Source organism: Actinia tenebrosa, unplaced genomic scaffold (assembly GCF_029948245.1).
Source record: "Actinia tenebrosa isolate PJP-AT-01 unplaced genomic scaffold, QUT_ActTen_1.0 PGA_scaffold1__47_contigs__length_23844297, whole genome shotgun sequence".
In the NCBI taxonomy this organism is placed as follows: domain Eukaryota; kingdom Metazoa; phylum Cnidaria; class Anthozoa; order Actiniaria; family Actiniidae; genus Actinia; species Actinia tenebrosa.
Genome location: NW_028292578.1, coordinates 22734570 through 22751472, shown reverse-complemented (window position 1 = coordinate 22751472; position 16903 = coordinate 22734570). Strand labels below are relative to the sequence as shown.

The following is a 16903-nucleotide window of genomic DNA, read 5'->3' as shown; positions in this document are numbered from 1 at the left end:
TCCGCAAAATATATCTTTTTCTCGTAATTACGCTTCTGAAGAATTGCTTTTCAAGAAAGAATAAGAGATAAACAGTAAGAAAAAAAAGCAAAAAGAGTATCTGTAATAAGAGTGTTTTTTTAATCACCAAACTGTTACTGAATAAATTTTTAGTTTAAAAAAGATTTACTTGGTAATAAAAGGTAGTAGATGACGACAAATTTTTTTCAGTTTATTTAGAAATAAAGCTTAAAATTCCTCAACTTTTTTTTTTATAAACTTCAAAATCAAATGTTTGTCTTATCGAGTCAGTGTTTTGTTCAAAAATGAAGAATAAATGTTAGAAACTAACTTTAAAACTAAAAACAAGAATTTGCCAAAGTATTTTTCTCGTCTATAAATCATCAAGAAGAAGAAAGAAGCCATTGTTCTTGTTTTTTGGAGGTATATGTTGTTCTTTATGAGTCGAACTAATGAATTACACTTGAATTGGGGATATTTATCAGTATAAGCCGCTTCTAACACGTCACCAGAAGTAATCACTACCTTTAGACTGGCTTTGAATGACATAACGAGCAGTATGGTCTATAGTATCCTTAAAACGGTTTTTAAAATGAGTGTTTTAGGAATAGTAATTAATACTAGAACGGATGCGAACAGCTTTTTACACACTAACACGCCGAAAAAGCGCCCCAAACCTCGAGATATCTCCCATCTATCAATTAGTTTTGGACAATTTCGTTGACTGTTTTTTAGTTTAATTTACTAACGATTAAACAACTCTACCGACGCATCTGGCCTCGAGCAAATCTATTATTCCACTGCCGTTTGAAACAGGAACTTTGGAGTTCCAGCTTTATTAAAGATTTGTTAGGTTTTTTTTTACAAAGTTGTTTATCCTTGCAGTACTAGCCCTCATGCCAGATAAGTAATTTCTGGCTTCCGTTTCAAAGCCCTATTGTATTCACCGATTGATTTCAAATGAAATGTATTAATGGACTTTGGAAATCACATCAAAGGTTCTTATCTAATGCCTTATTTCTGAGAGTATTGACTGCGTCCAAGGGCTGCCCTTAATAAGATGAAAAAGAAAGGGGACCTGTAGATTCGTATATTGATTGGTATTTCTTTGCTCGTTATCAAGCTGGTGAGATATCTTTGAAGTCAAACCCAATCCAACATCGCAAAAGGCATTTTTGAGTTGCATAAATGACGATGGTTTTGAGTGCACTGCGGTTAGTCTTGATTCTTGCCAATTGTCTATCATCTAAGTAATGTCTCTCCCACGATATCGTAAGGCAAATACGAAAAAAGCGATATAAATACTATCTATTGTAGTTGTAGTGAGCCAAGCTAAATCCAGCACGTGCTGGATGCCCTCAAAACACCTGCTTACGTTTTACCCTAAGTGAAATGTGAAAAATCCTGATTAACCTTCAAAAAGAATAAATGAAGAATCTCTGTCAAGGAGTTTGTTATAAATTTCAACAGATAGACACCCAGGGAGAACGACAACGAGCCATTAATACTTTTACTTAGCTTTGATCTATAATAGTTTCCTAGTCAAACTTTACATGTCATGGTCTAAAAATCTACGAAGATCGATCTTCACAGAGTAGAGTACACGGGCTGTCAAACGTAGAAAGCTTAATTAGAATTGAGACTAAGATTATGTTTAACCAAGCTTGGGTGTCTTTCAAATATGACTCCTGATCTTACCAAGAGAGCCAACAATGAAAATTACACTTCAAATAAACCTTAAATTAATATTATTTCATTCGTCGTTTATGTATTTTTTTAAGGCTCTTATTGTTGTGTAGTAAGAAAGATATTTAATGTGGCGGTGAATTTCAAGAAAAAGATACCAGCCAGAAGCGTTAAAATTCCAATCACTTTATTTTTCAGTTGTTGTGGTAAAACTATTTATCAAAAAGTATAAAATATTTACAATCGTATTTACAACAAGCAAAATACTGTTTCTTGTTTTGATTTACAAGTTCGTTCGTTTTACATGGACGACATTTTTTTTCTTATTTCGTTTTTATTTTTTTCTTTCATTCACTGATCTTTTTACCCTTCTCCTCTCTTTTTCCTTCCTTTCTTTTTTCCCTTTTTAAAAGTTTAATTAGTGAATGGAACAAGTTCTTCTTGTTAATCATATTATTTCCATGATTATTGTGGTTAGGATTTTGCTTTTGAATTTCAATTTCTAATATGTGCTTACATCAATGCTATTAACCTTCAAAATATACAATACAATCACTCCATTAGTGAAGAATCGATCTCCAGAGAAAGTCTCGTCGTTCTATCAGAATAATCTTCGCTCGATTTTCGTTCCTGTTGAATCTTTGACGGCCTATGTCGAGCAGATTTCTGATGAGCGCGCAGCCCAGCAAGTTGTGAATACGCGTAATGACAAACCGTACATTTATAAGGCTTTTCTCCCGTATGTAATCTCGTATGATTCCTCAATGTTGATGACTGTGAGAAAGACTTCTTGCAATACTTGCACTGAAATGGTTTTTCTAGGGTATGAATGCGCATATGCGAACGTAAGTTGCTTCTGGAATTAAATCCTCTTCTACACAATGTACACTTGAGTCTTCCAGGAACTGTACTTGGTTTATTTTCTTGAGTAAACTTGCAAACAGATTCAGGTTCTGTCAAGGAAATAAAATTGAATGAGTTGTTGTTAATTCATAAGCCGTGGTTCAGTCGGTTGAGCTTAGTCAAACAAATCCTTTGTATTTTTTTTTAATCAACTTGAAGAAAACAGCTTTTGCCTTGAGTGGCATGACGGTAAGCATTTCCTATCGATTTGGTAATGTTTACGCCCCGAGTACATTATATGCACACATTAAAAACACAATCAGCGTATTTTAATTTACCCATTGAGACGTGTGTCTTGAACAGTGCTATGCACTGCGCTCTCTTTCTTTCCACTTGTAAAAAGATCATTATATTCGGAAATGCGGGTAAACAGACCGATAGGTCATTAACAAAGTACAAAACTAAAACTATAAGCGCGCGTGACGCATGAGTTTAGATTTCCTTTTATACAAGTCTCTAACTAAAACCATGAAATATTCGCACAATAATGAAAACTTAGAGTTAGTGTTGATGCTTTTAACATGCTAAATTTGAATGCGGAAAATCATGCGTTTCCCGAATCGGCGCAAGTGAATTTTTTTTTTCTTTCTTTTTTCTTTCTTTTTTCTTTCTTTCTTTTTTTCTTTTTAATGCATTTACCACTTAATTCTAAAATAATAAGTGTATAAAAACAGACTTGGTGTTACCAATTATGTTTTACTTGGTTGATTTATCAGTGTTTTTCAAGTAAAATAACAAAAACCTAAAGAGTTTACTTAAACCTTGAGTTGTTCACCTGGTTGATGAAGGTGCTTGATTCAATGAGAAATTCAATCTTTAAGGAAATGGATTATACATTTTCCTTTGTACATCTTCACTGGGGGCCGGTGAAAGTGTTTTTTTATACTTGTCTATACCACGTAATCATAACTCGTTTGTATATAATCAACTTTTGAGGGATTATAGCTAAACCGAAATAGTCATATAAAGATCATGATTTACCACACCGATGCAATTTTTCAATCTCTAGTACGATAAGAAAAAATGTCTTAACTCGTATACGATTAATGACAACAGCATCACAAACTAAATTGGAAATTACTGAATAAGCAAATAGGCAGGTCTCTTCGATCATTCCTGTTCTGATTTTCCTTAACGAACGTTGGCCAGGTGCTTGAAAGACTTTTAAAAGAAAAAACACAAAACGAAATCTGATCCAGTTAGGCTATCCTAAAAAAAATAATCAGAATTTTAACAATAATTTGTATTAATATAGTGTAGAAGCGTATTACTTTTTAAGCAGGAGATTAGCTACAAAATTGGTAATTTTGATCAATCTGATAATTACTCTTTTGAGGACTATAAGGATTGAATAGTGAGGTCAAAAAAGGTTATTTTTGTAGTTGACTTGTGGGCTGGCTGGTATATTGAGTATTTTTTATAAGGGTATCTTTTGGTGCAGGTCATAGTGTGTTTAGTATCAATGCATCACTAAAAAATGTAAAGTATTGTCATGCTTTTATTAAACCCCCCAGTACTTTCTAAATCATATTTATATAAAGAGAACGAGAGCGGTAGGTCGGTTTGTAAATCCTCTGACCGGCTTTCAGATCACTTAGAGACCGGTCGTTCCGAACAGCTGTCTTGCGTTTAAGATTTTGGTTTCATTATCAGGTCTTGCATATCCTAAGTAATATTGGTATAGATGCGAAAAGAATTGCATTTATTATTTTAACCAGAACCATTCAGATCCAGCCATTCATTTATTATGATGCGCACCTATAGGGTCTAAATGGATTCTTATTAGCAGAAGAGCGCTTACATTGACAATTCGAATTGTGATAGCCGATACGAGAATGCCTGACAAGAATGCATTCAGAACTCTCCTAATTAATCTCCCGAAACACAGTAAAAATCAAATGAAGTACAGGTGCTAGAAAAATATAAATCATAATTAACTAGAGTCGTAATTCGGCAGGCTTGTTTTCTATTCTTTAATTACAACTAAGTAAGATGAGACAAAATTCTTTACCCGTTTGATAGTACACGCACTTCGAAGATGTTTGAATTAAGACCCGCATATCTTCAAAAGTAAACTCGACTAGTGTTAGTAAGTTCCATTTGTTTATATATTTTCCTTTGTAATATAACTAAGATTATTTGGTTCTCTTATGAAATAAAATCTGGATCTGTGCTTTATGTGATTATCGTTTACACAATTTTTTTTTTTTTTTTTTTTTTTTTTTTTTTGAAGTTGTATTCTAGTGAGTTTATTACCAAAACACAGCGCCTCACTTAAAATATACTCGTCAATAACAATTATACAAGTTTTAACATACTATTCAATCTCATACCATTCGATTAACATAGCCATAAGTAGTTGGCTATCCAGTGAATATTGTATTTCATAAAAAGAGACGATGATGTTTATCACTCGACAAAGGGTGAAAGCAAGAATAAAACAACATTTTCAGCTGCTCGTTCTGATCGACCCCCACTACTTCATACTAATCCCAAACGTTTTCCAAAGAGAAACCCTTAGTTCAAAAACTAAAAGTGTGTTCCCTTAGGAATATACAAAGTTTTCAAGCTTCGATATAGTTGAGTTTTTCATTTTCTTCGTTATTTTAAGGCGAACAAGACATTAAATATTTCGTACATTTGATGTTTGTCAAGCCCCCATTCTGCTTTTAAATAAACTCCTTACTAATTGATCCCAGTTAAACATACTGAATCTCGTGAGTTTACAAATCATTATACTTTAGTATGATTAATTCACTTCTTACTTCGCTAATTGATTTCCTTGGACAGTCCAAGCTAAATTAAATACCAACATCCATATGTTTTCTTTCTATTGAAAGCGAAAAATTCAACACGGTATTTTGAATACAAATCAACCGCTTTTGCGCGCGTTCATTCTCTAAAAAAAAACGCAAATGAAAAAAAAAAACTTGCAAGAAAAAGTCTTGATTTTAAGGAAAACTTTTACTCCTTTCTATAATTGTTTTTCTTTTTCGTCACCTTTTCCTTTTTAGTATTTTTTACTTTTTTCTTGCTTCGTTAAGTGGTTTAAAAATGTTAACATACAATAATTATTTTTAAAAAGCGTCGGCTCGCATGACCGTCGTTTTGTAAGTCGTCAAATTCTGAACGAATAAAAAACGGTTTGGTTTTCGCCCGGTGTGAGGAAGCTAAACAAGTGAACTATGCGTGAAGGGACCAGCGACTACAGATAGTATCTCGCAACCAATGAATGAAATAAACCCAGAAATAACATCCATTCACCGACGAAAACAAAATACGTTTATAATTACGCTTTTAGATCTAAAGTATTTTTGTACAATTCTCCAGAAGCTTAAACAACCCTTTCTATTGTCTCCTTTGCCCTTCGCGACGTAATTGGACAATTTTCAAGGAGTTTTCTTTGAAAATGTTTTAAAATAATTGTTTTTCCACTTGATTTGATCCACGCTTTTATACCATTGGTAATTCTAGCTTTTCAGCCGATTTTAGGAAATTATAATTTGAGTACTTGTGTATAAGTTTATGTCTCCGTTTCTTAATTACGGGGAAGTTGTTTAAGACTGTACGCCATGTCTTAACTCACCCTTTATACTTCTAAGTCGATTTACCGTCTCGAATTTTTGAGGATTCCATTTGGATTGAAGGATTTTCACGTAGTTTTTAAGGTCAGATAACATCGGACAGCAAGATAGGGTTGTATAATTCATGTCGTTGTTCGGTATACATTATAGACAAGGAACGACTTACTTGCTTTCACTTCAGTTTTTTCTACCTTAAATTCAGCCTCAAAGCTTCGTGTACTAAATCACGCAAAACGAAATAAAAATCTACTGTGATGTATTCAAATAAAGATTGTAATGGTACGAGGAAAATGAAGAGAGAGAAACGCACACTTCTTCAATGAAATGTGAGGGGGGAAGGGGAGGGGGGAATGCTCTAAGAAATGGAGAACCTCCGAGTATATACTATGAGAGCTCAAGTTGACATACCAGTGAAAAAAACAATTTACTTTCATATAAATCCCAAAGAACAGTGCTCCAAGGATGACACACATGAAATAAGGCTTGAAATAAAACGTTAATACAGAGTACTTACGAGGAATAGAAGGCGCAAGTTCCGCTTGGCTCTTTCGTCTTCGTCTGGTGTAATCATTGACTGGCGGGATTCCAGGGATGCCTAAAAACTGCATATAAGTTCCGCCATACCAGACTAAGAGTTCCTGGTCAGGAGGCACGTCTTTGACTGCTCTGTAATATATATTTCCACCGTACTGGAAGACCTCTAGATTCTGCTCCTGTTCGTTGCGAGCGCAGTTGACGAATCCCATCCAGTTACGAGGGTTTTCATCCTTTGCGTCAAGAAAATGGCTTATCGTTCCATCCTCGTTTAAAACCTGAGTCAAAAAGAAACGATTATTACTCAACCTTTTAAGGACTGTTTTGGTTTCTAATAAACCCGAAAAATAACTTGTAATTTGTAGCATTTTTAGAAGTAAGAGTTTGTTATTCCACCTAATAAAATAAACACGAGTCAAAAATTCCAATAGACTCAAAAGCTTCAAGAAAAATTTCCAATGAGCTACAACAAATGACCTCAAATAGGTCTAGAAAATCCGCTAAATTTGTCATTATGTTATGTTTTCAAAATAAATTGGATGCAAAGCGCGGACTAACAAAGGAGAGCCCTGAATTTTCAGTGCAAAAGCAGTTACAGAATCACTGCTAATATTGCCGGTAACAGGGTGTTCAGGAATATTTCAAATTGCATCAACAAATGAAAGGATTTCAGGACTGCATTTAAAACAATTCAATCTTACAAGAATGTGCTTAGAATATGAACTATTGGGTACTGATTTACGGAGTTTTCTAACACATATTCTTGTGGATTTTATCCATTGACGCGCGCGCTGCGCTATCGATCATCACAGATTGAAAAACTACAGTCAATATCGCGAGACACAACACAAAGTTTAACTACAAAAAATAGACAAGATTAATCAAAATTGAAAGTTATTCAAGTTTATCTCCTCCCCAGAAACCCTATTATCAATTCTCCTATCTTTTCTTCAAGAAAAATATAGAAAGAAATTTTGAATAATCAAAAATGTAATTGAGGTTGTTCATGTCAGTAAAGGAACAAGTCAGACCACCGGGAAATCAAAGCTCGTTGTATTAAACAAAGATCGAATATATTGTTCATGTCAACAGTTAACAAAATTCCCCCTAATATCTTCTGAAATTCTATCATTGGGAAATCTAATATTCAAGATTTCATTCACTATATAGTTTAGAGTTTTCTCAGCTTGGTTCTTGCCTCCCGTGCGTTTTATCTATTTTCAATTAAGACCTTGTAGTTGTTGGCCAAATATTCGCTATATGTTGATCATGACAAAATGGCTTGATATGAAAATCATAGCAAGATGCAGATAAAGTTAAAATATCGCTAGGACCCCGCTAACGCAAGGCAAAATAAAAGACAAACTTATTAATGACGAAGTGAAAAATAGATTTTATTTTTGAATAACTGAAATACTTACCTCCCACATTAAGTTGTTATCAACGTCAAAATTCACTTCCTCGAGTTTTACGATTTGGCCTGTGTAAGGTCCCATCTGCGTGCCGTCTTTGATCCAACAAGTGCTGAATACACCGAGCTGAACGCCCGGGATTGAAGAGGGAGCGATGGTGACTTGTTCTGGTAGAGACACGAACGCCATGCAATAGGAATCGCTGTTTAAGCAAAGTTGCTTTGGTTTTGTGTTTTCGTTGCTTAATACTGGAAGCATTGTAGGGGAACTTAGTCTTTCAAGACTCTCTGAGTAAGGCGATTCAGATTCTGTGCGTTTCAATAAAGAAAAATAGGAGTTATGCTTTGTGTAAGGTATGTCTTTAGTCTTTAGGGAACTACAGAACCACGTACTCGTAAAGATAGTGAAGGATTTTACTCCTATTGTCATTTCCCCACAAAACTATCATTATTTTATTAAATTTTGTCTATCTTTTTCGAGTCGTTTTTTTTCCTTAGAAGTTGCACACAAACGGTCCTCAATAGTCTCAAATTTATTCACAACTTCGATAAAACCTCAAAACCTCGAGGCGAATTCGTTTATATATCAATAAATCAAAGACGAATCAAGCATCTAAGGTAGGAACAAAAAAAACAACAGTACTTATCAATAATTCATTGGATTTTATTCACAATGCTACTGGAAAATCCCTTTAAAAACCAGTTGGTTAAATTAGCCGGGGTCTAAAAAACCTGGCTAAGAACTGTTATCTTAGTAAGTAAATCTCTAGTTTGCAGCATAGTATTGTTTGGAGTGGATTTGTGAAAGATCTCTAAAATATACCGGAGTACTTTCTTGAGTATACCATTATAAGTAACATGCATTTAGTAATTCCCAAAGTGCTATATTAAGACACCATTGAAAAAACGTCGGTTTTATCTGTTTATGGGCGATCAGAGATGATTGTGTTTATAGGAAAACGCTGGAATAAATCTGAAACGGGTTACGGAAGTTTATAGATAAATAACATCTCGGATATGCATTTCTCATTCTTATTACTTGGCGCTCTATGAAAACACAATGGGTTTTTACATCGTTATCAGTTCAATTTACAAACATCAGCTATGTTAAATGCATTGCAGAAAAGCGCTAAATAAAAACTAAGGAAGCATTAAAAAAACTGATATAGGTTTGGGTAGAAATTCTCTTAACTCCTCCAACTCGTCCAAGCAGTTGTTTATGAAGATTTAGATCGCCATTAAAATTGAGCGTCATATTTTGAGGGTGTGTGCTCAATACGAGCTTGAGTTGTTATATCAAATGCCATAAAACATCAACAGCAAAGCAGGTCGTTTTTTCTTCCCGAACTTTTTTTCTTGATTATCTAAACAAGCCGTCAGTTTTACCTCGGCGGCTTTAATTAATGAGTAAAAATGATTCATTTTTGGTAATTTTTGACGAACATACACCGATTCTGTTCAGGCTACACACTTAACTATGATTGTTAAACTTGACTAAGTCCAATTTCCTTCCCTGTTTCCTCAAGAACTATAATTCACCACCAACAAAAAGCAACAAGACCATTTGCTTTTAATTTCCGAGGATCAAAAAGCAGAATAATTAAAGATGTTTTACTGAAAAAATATTTTTTCAAAACCAGTTTCCACTAGTGAGAAATACATTGGATCCAAAACAAATTTTTGGTCAAATAATTTCTTGTTAAAACTATACATATTTATGAACTTTTACACCTGTTTGAGGAAAATTGGGTATTTAAAACTTATTATCTATGTGAAATTACAATTGGAGTAAGGAAGTATTTTCGACTAAGTTTTTGAAAATGGTCAGTGTTTGTTCGTATATTTTCGAGTAATGAGCTCGCTCGAAGTAAACACGACAAACGGATATTAACCTAAGGGACTTGTTTAGCTTCAAATACATTTTATGTTCAAAAAGACAAAAAATATATAAAGCATATTTATTCTTTGAGGGAAAAACTAGGGGAGAAATTCGCAAAAATATATCTATTTTGATGGTGGAAATGCTTTGTAAGTAAATCACGATTTTTACTAATTTTCTAAGATGGGAGCACGCGTCCACATAACACTTAAGACAAAGGATTTATCCGTAACCCAAGATAAAAACAGCCAGGTTACACGTACAGACGTTATGGTAGAAAGTTTTTATATTATATCTTCTAGATGAAAATGGTTCTATCGTATGATTTCCACTTGGCATATCAGGAAATTTATCTCTTCTTCTCGACAGAAATTTTTTGAAAAGTAACGTTTCCAATTTTAGTCATTAGGTGAATTGGAATGTGGAAGTGATTGCCTCATGAAATAAAAACACACAAACTGAGACGCGTACTCGCCAGCGCTTTAAATTTTTAATCCCGCGCTTTAGTTAAATTCCGTATAAAAAATGCTTCGATAATTACTATACTATACAAGCCACAAAACACGTTCTTAACTTTAGGGGGAAATAAAATCGCTCCAAGATTTTTTTCTTCTTTTGTCATTTCATTCTTTACGAGGTTATTAAGTGGGACAATTAAATAATTTCACCTCACTGACAAAATCGTTCGAATCATTCGAAAAACATCGTTTACAGAGGGTAAATTGTAATCAGCTCAAACTGTACAGCGATAAACAATTTTCTAAGGAATATTAATAAACAAACAATAATGTGCTGATTTTAGAAGACTTACCTTCGTCGGAAGGGTATTCAGTCTTGTCTAGGAAATTGGATTTGAATGTGAGCTCCTTCTGTCCTCCAAAAACATTGCACCACTTTCCATATAAAACGCTACGAAGAACTTCTTGGCTGATACTAAGCGAAGATGGTGGACTATCAGACACCCAACTCTCCATATCCGTGGTGATTTTTTTTTATTTTATTATTTATTATTTTATTATTATTATTTTAGTCTTCGACTGACCTCAACGCTCTGACGGTAGGGCTCGGTTATGGGGTTTTAATGAAACGCGCAGCTATTTATCCCCGACTATGCATGTCGTTGACAATGATCAGCTCGTGAACAATGGTTACGTAAATCTAAATAAGTCTTTGTAATAAATCAAACGTTTTTCATCGTGCCCTTCACACCTCATTGAACGCAATGCTGTCCGAATATAATGAGTGATCAGCCTATCACAGCACCTGCAAGAACCCTCTACTGCGCATGTCTAACCACGTTTCGCGCGGTCGAGATTTCGCCGTCCGATCACTGCGTCGTATCGGTGGCGAACAATTGATAACTTTGACAGGTCCTCTTCTATTACCATTACCGACCTGCTCATATATTTAGATGTCTGTGTTGCATGATAGGTGTAATATAGGAACAGTTGTAATCACTACTTAAGATTTGACAACTCTCTGAAAATGACCTTAAAATTCTGTTAAAAGGTTTTTCTTAAGGACGCAATATAATGCTACGCTATTTTTAAGGAGGGAAAACTCGCACAAAAACACTTGTTTTTGAATTGTGTACTGCATCTTAAACCGCCAAAATTATGGCCTTTTCTCTTGGGGATTTGTTAGTTTAGCTACAATACTTTGAAGTACTAGAACAAATGATCCACTTTTGGGCGTTTTTCATGTTAAGTTTATTTATGAAATATTTTACGCTTGCTTTTCAAAAAAAAATTCTAGCTCTCCTAAAGCGTTTTTATTAGGCCGTAACTCCTCTAAACTCGTAGCTTCGTAGCGCCACATACATCCAATTTTCTTTTAACCAACTGAGCCCTGCAATCCGCAAATAAAATAACGGTGGAAAAACTTGCTTCATTTGTTAAAATCTTACATTAAAGAATTTCTTTTTCATTTGTTTAAGAGAAGTAAATTAAGAAAAATTAAACTCGCAATCTGATGTAAACAAGTCGGCTCTCTGCGGTGCATCGACCAGCACAAAAGAGTTAGCGCCTAAATCAATCAAAAATGATTATATACCCTGACTTAATAAAAAGTATTCTAACCTTTTCCATTAGAAGATCTCTTAATTATTATGACCAAGAGAGTCTTAATAAAGGCCATTGCGCCTTTCGCTAATTAAAAACAAATAACATGTTTTATTTCTTTCGAGGGACAGATTTGAGTTTTTTTTCATAAGTCCATGATTGAGTTAAGTTTTAGGCATGTTACAATTGCTAAACCTTTTTGGGGGGGATTTTGAAAGCGCCTGAATTCGGATGATTTATGAATTGATTGATAAGCTGGACTTGGATTTTCTGAATGGAATGTTGTTGAGGCCTGGACGTACGGAAAGGATATTCAAGTAAGGACTTTGAGGTCGTGTTGGTACTGTAGAGGTAAACTAGCTTGTGAGTATTATCGATCACCTGCTATATGCTCCACGCGTGTTAGACGCGTGTCATAACAATGTATGTGTTTAACGTATGGTATTTACTTGAAGTTCATACTATTCTTTTTTAATTGGAGTCCAGTGTTATGCTCTGAATAATGTAATCTCGACGATCGGTGATGGAGATCTCAAGCTAGGAAAGCAAAACACCTAAATAATGATAAGATGACAAAAAAAAAAAATCCCAAGATAAAATGATTTTGTGAAAAGAACGCAAACGTTGACAATTGTTATAATTATTTTATGAAGGCAACTGTTTGCTAAACTAAAAAATCACAATCTTATTTTCCTTTCTTTTTGTTTTCTTTTAATTTATGTAACATATCGTTCAGTAGTGACCAAATCTGTGATGAATTTTCTTCCTTTATTTAATCATTTTTATCATTTGATATTTTCTAAAAGTCGGCCTAAGTATTCCTATAACATACTAAACACCTCGAAGAAGGTGAGTAGAATTGAATTTACATGTAAATAGGACCTTAAAGACCAAGCATTCACCAAGTAATGCATTGATTAAGTCTAGTCTTGGTGATTAAAACTTGGCTATTCATCGAGTTGTAAATAATGTATCCTTATAAGAACAATTAGTGAAAGCAACTACACAAACGGCCGATAACTTTTAAAACCAATCGTGCTCCAAATCAAGACGAAAAGAAAACTAGCAAACGCAATAAATCGAACGAAACTAGAAATGAGAAAAAAGTATCACAGAACAGTAAAAAAAAAAACCGATGTATTCATACATTTTGAATAAAGACAAAGAAAACTTATTTTTTATTCAGTAATTGCTCATGTCGTAGCAAAGTTTTGTTTCCTTGAAAATGAGTTTATTAACGGTGTAAAACGGAAAACAAAAAAGTATACGGGCTTATTTAGCTGCATTTTCTGATATAATAAAGTTGATTACCGCACGAACCGTATTCAATCTCCTGTGGGAAATTAATCGGTCAGCATTAGCAAATATATACTTCAATAATGAGGGATCCAAAAGACACGACCCAAGCTAAGAAAAAACAACAATAAGTTGCCCTCTGAAAGGAAGCGAGATTGCTATAAAAATTGAAAACTTTAGTCTCTCTGTAAGTTCACCGGAACTTCTAACTTCTCGCTGTTTTGTCCTGCTGTTTCAGCTCGGCGATGCGAAGTTCCTAAAATGCAAATTTTTAATAATATGTTAGTTTATTGAGAGAATACGTACACAAACTAAGAACTCAATATCCCTTAAGATATTTAACATGTTGGGCTACAACAAAACTTCATCACCCCCAAGCGACTAACCAATGACCTCACTTCACTTCTTTTATCTCGCAGTTTCCTTCGTTTTATTCAGAGCTTTTTTTTTTTGTATTCAAATGTTTGCCACTCTATTTTCTCTCCCTATAGTTATCCCACTATATTCTATGATATATCATCGTCATTCTCTCTCCGCTACACGTGCTGTAAAATTAGTCGACAAAGTGGGTCCTAGAGAATTTACGATGAATTGAAGATAATAAAACAACGAAGCTTGGATTGAAAATGAATGAAGGTAGAAAATACTGCTCTGAGAGGGCCACTGGACTAGGACTACATATACAGGTGCCTTCTATAGATACTTAGTGAACTTCTAATGCCATAGATCTTTAGGGTAGGTTTCACCGTGCTCAGTGAATCAGTTATGAGGGCTGCCCGCATTGTAGGCAGTGGCCACAGCACAGTATCACCACGGAGATCAGTAAAGGTTTTGTTTGGGGGATTGTCCAATACGCCAAATTTGTATTTGGTTCCCTAGGGTGACCTTCATTCCGAGGCACTCTTACTGAAGCTTAGGATATCATACTTCGTTTGTCATAGACCATTGACCAAATGATTACAAATCGAGCACTTGAACAAGTTTGCTATAGTCCTTGTTCATGAAGGGGGGCTTTTTTGGTTCAACAACACTAAACAGTGGTCTTTACGTCCAGGCGTTCGACTTTTACTCATTAACTGAGAAGACCTCTTCCTCAGTTCTATTTCCTATCTGCTCAGTCATCGCTAATTCCTGTTTTCCTTTGTTTTTACATTCATAATCACTATATGGTTATTGTGAAACCACGAGTAATATAATTTCAAATGCTCTCTTAATTAGTTCAACTCTCTCCGGTTCTATCAAGCCAGCTCGCCTCGGGGCTGGATAAATTTGATAGGTCCGGAGAAATAACAAAATGGAAAGATTTTAGGGAATGCTTTCATTCTCCAAATAATAATATCGCTAATCTTCGTGAAGTTTATAACAAAATGTTGAGATGAAATTAATGTATTCCTTGTTTTCCAGTTTTGTCAGTGAGAGTTTGATTCCAAGGGAGGGTTCTGTTTGGTTATATGATGAAAGGCAATCGTTAGATATGAATTTTGGGATTAGAGGAGGGGGGATGGCTATTAGAGATTGAACTTGATCTCTCTGCTTGGGCAGGTGAGGCTTGCTCATTCATGTAATCTGCATTTACTAATGTCCATGTAACACTATAATGCTTTCAAATACCTGCATGGGAAAAAGAAAAAAAAGAAAAAAAATTCTACCAAATTCTAAATTTGAGGAACTATTAAGTAAAAGTCTACGGGAAAAGTTCACAGTTTCACTACAAGTAAAATGCCTCATACACTAGAAATCCCTTTTCTAAGCCTCAATGGTTTTTACACAGTTCGAAGAAGAGGAAATTTAAACTACCCACAGACAATCAAACGCTTCGCAAAACTTAACAATTCAGTTCAATTCGCTAACTGTATTTTAGATTCAACTTTCGCTGGATTTGATCACAAGCTGAAACCATTTCATTTGTTGACTGGTATATTTGCCCAGAGTTTTTTTCACTTTATTGAATTAATAGCAAAAGTGACAACTTTTGTCTGATGCCATTTCGAAGTTCCTCAATGTCAAATATGAGAAGAAAAAATATTCAAACTTTTTTTTCAAAATGTATATTTATAGGCAGCAAAAGTATATTAAAGGACCAGTTAATTTTTCGATGTGACCGCAATCACTAACCTAAGCTTTAAAATATTCAGATTTGAATACTTAATTTTAACCCCAAACTTAAATAATTCGATCTACGCTTTTCACTTATTAACGACTGGTTTTGCAAAATTAAAATAAGACTGTTATCTTGGAGCTTGTGAATTTTGTTTTTTTTAAAAGGTTGAGGAATAAAAAACCTTGATTTACCACAGATTTTCTGAATAAGATAGTGGAGATAGGCAAGTCTTGTTAGGAGAATATTATTCATGGAGATTTGTGAGTTTCTACCAAGGGTATCCATTTAGAAAACATTCTCTATGGAAAGCCACTTCGTTGAAGCATGACTCATTATTCTTAACGCGTTAAAAGATTTTTTTGATTCACCATTTGTAATAAAAAATGGCTCAAAACACTTCGATCGAGTGGGTATGTTAAATGTCTTAATTTAATTATGAGTACTCTTCCAAGCCACTAGCAAATCACACCGCCTTCGCCTTGAAGCTTATTAGTAGGTAATTGTTGAAAGCACAGCTACATATATTACTTAATTTACACTGTATTTCACCCAATCTTTCCTTTAAAAAACTGCCATGCTAAGTTTGCTCTCGACTTCATTATCTACATTATTAGTAAGCTTAAAGATGACTTATCAGCCTTGCCGCAGAAATTAAGTTGTAAAAATCAAATAAAGCAGTCTAAAGCAAATCTAGATTTGATAACGAGTACAATTTGATAACATGCTTTTCATTCGCTTTGATTTGTGCAGCATGATTCCGATAAGATTTTCCACAAATCTGAACGATTTTTCCGTCAATATTTGAGTAGCCCCTGTCAGCGAGTTGTCAAATTAGAAAGCAAACAGCTCTGTAGTTGCTCACTGCGATAATGGAAGAAATGTTGCATCCAGAGTTATCTACCTTGCGAAAGGCAGGACTTTAGGCAATCATCATCGCGCTTATCGAATGAGGGCGTTGTATTGTATATTTCAGGTCGACAAAATTCCCTTGAAAACGACTCTAAAATATAATATGAAACTTTTTCAATAAATGGTAGATTTTTATTTCCTGATTATTATATCTCCACTGTCTTTCTTTTCTTTTGCCCCTGGTTTAAACATTGCTTACATATCATTGAATTGATTGAAGCTTTGAATTCTGGGCATTTTACAACAGGTGACTGAAATCTTTTTCATAACTTCATACTAATTATTCCTCAGCAAATTTCGTCCTCTTTTATTCAATTTCTACATGGTCATGAATTGAAAGAACTCTTAACCGAATTCAAGTCTTAAAACTGAATAATTCATAGCAAGTAATTGGAAGTTAGAGACAAACTTCAAAGGTCTAAAGTATGTACATTCATGAAGGCGACTCGCAACTCTTAGAATATCGAACTACAGAACAGTAAACTTATATTATTATTATTATAACTATTACCGCTAGCTAAACGAAATGACTCTATAATT

General features: G+C 34.3%; 1 protein-coding gene across 1 annotated transcript; it reads right to left on the bottom strand.

Annotated features, from left to right (window-relative positions):
• Window positions 1-1897: 1897 nt before the first annotated feature.
• LOC116303410 (PR domain zinc finger protein 12) lies at window positions 1898-11063 on the bottom strand. The gene is made up of 4 exons (XM_031712944.2): window positions 10809-11063; window positions 8129-8427; window positions 6688-6985; window positions 1898-2639 (listed from the first exon to the last, which is right to left on the bottom strand). Exons 1-4 carry the CDS (start codon window positions 10969-10971, stop codon window positions 2239-2241), a joined length of 1161 nt encoding a protein of 386 aa, XP_031568804.1. The 5' UTR covers window positions 10972-11063; the 3' UTR covers window positions 1898-2238.
• Between the last annotated feature and the right edge of the window lie 5840 nt (window positions 11064-16903).

Bases quoted from the DNA above. Each gene is read 5' to 3' on its own strand.
- LOC116303410 (XM_031712944.2), bottom strand. From the start codon at position 10,971: ATGGAGAGTTGGGTGTCTGATAGTCCACCATCTTCGCTTAGTATCAGC. The intron at 8,428-10,808 runs GTAAGTCTTCTA...TGAAACGCACAG, and splicing joins TGAATACCCTTCCGACGAAG to AATCTGAATCGCCTTACTCA. The intron at 2,640-6,687 runs GTAAGTACTCTG...TTTCCTTGACAG, and splicing joins ACTTGCGCCTTCTATTCCTC to AACCTGAATCTGTTTGCAAG.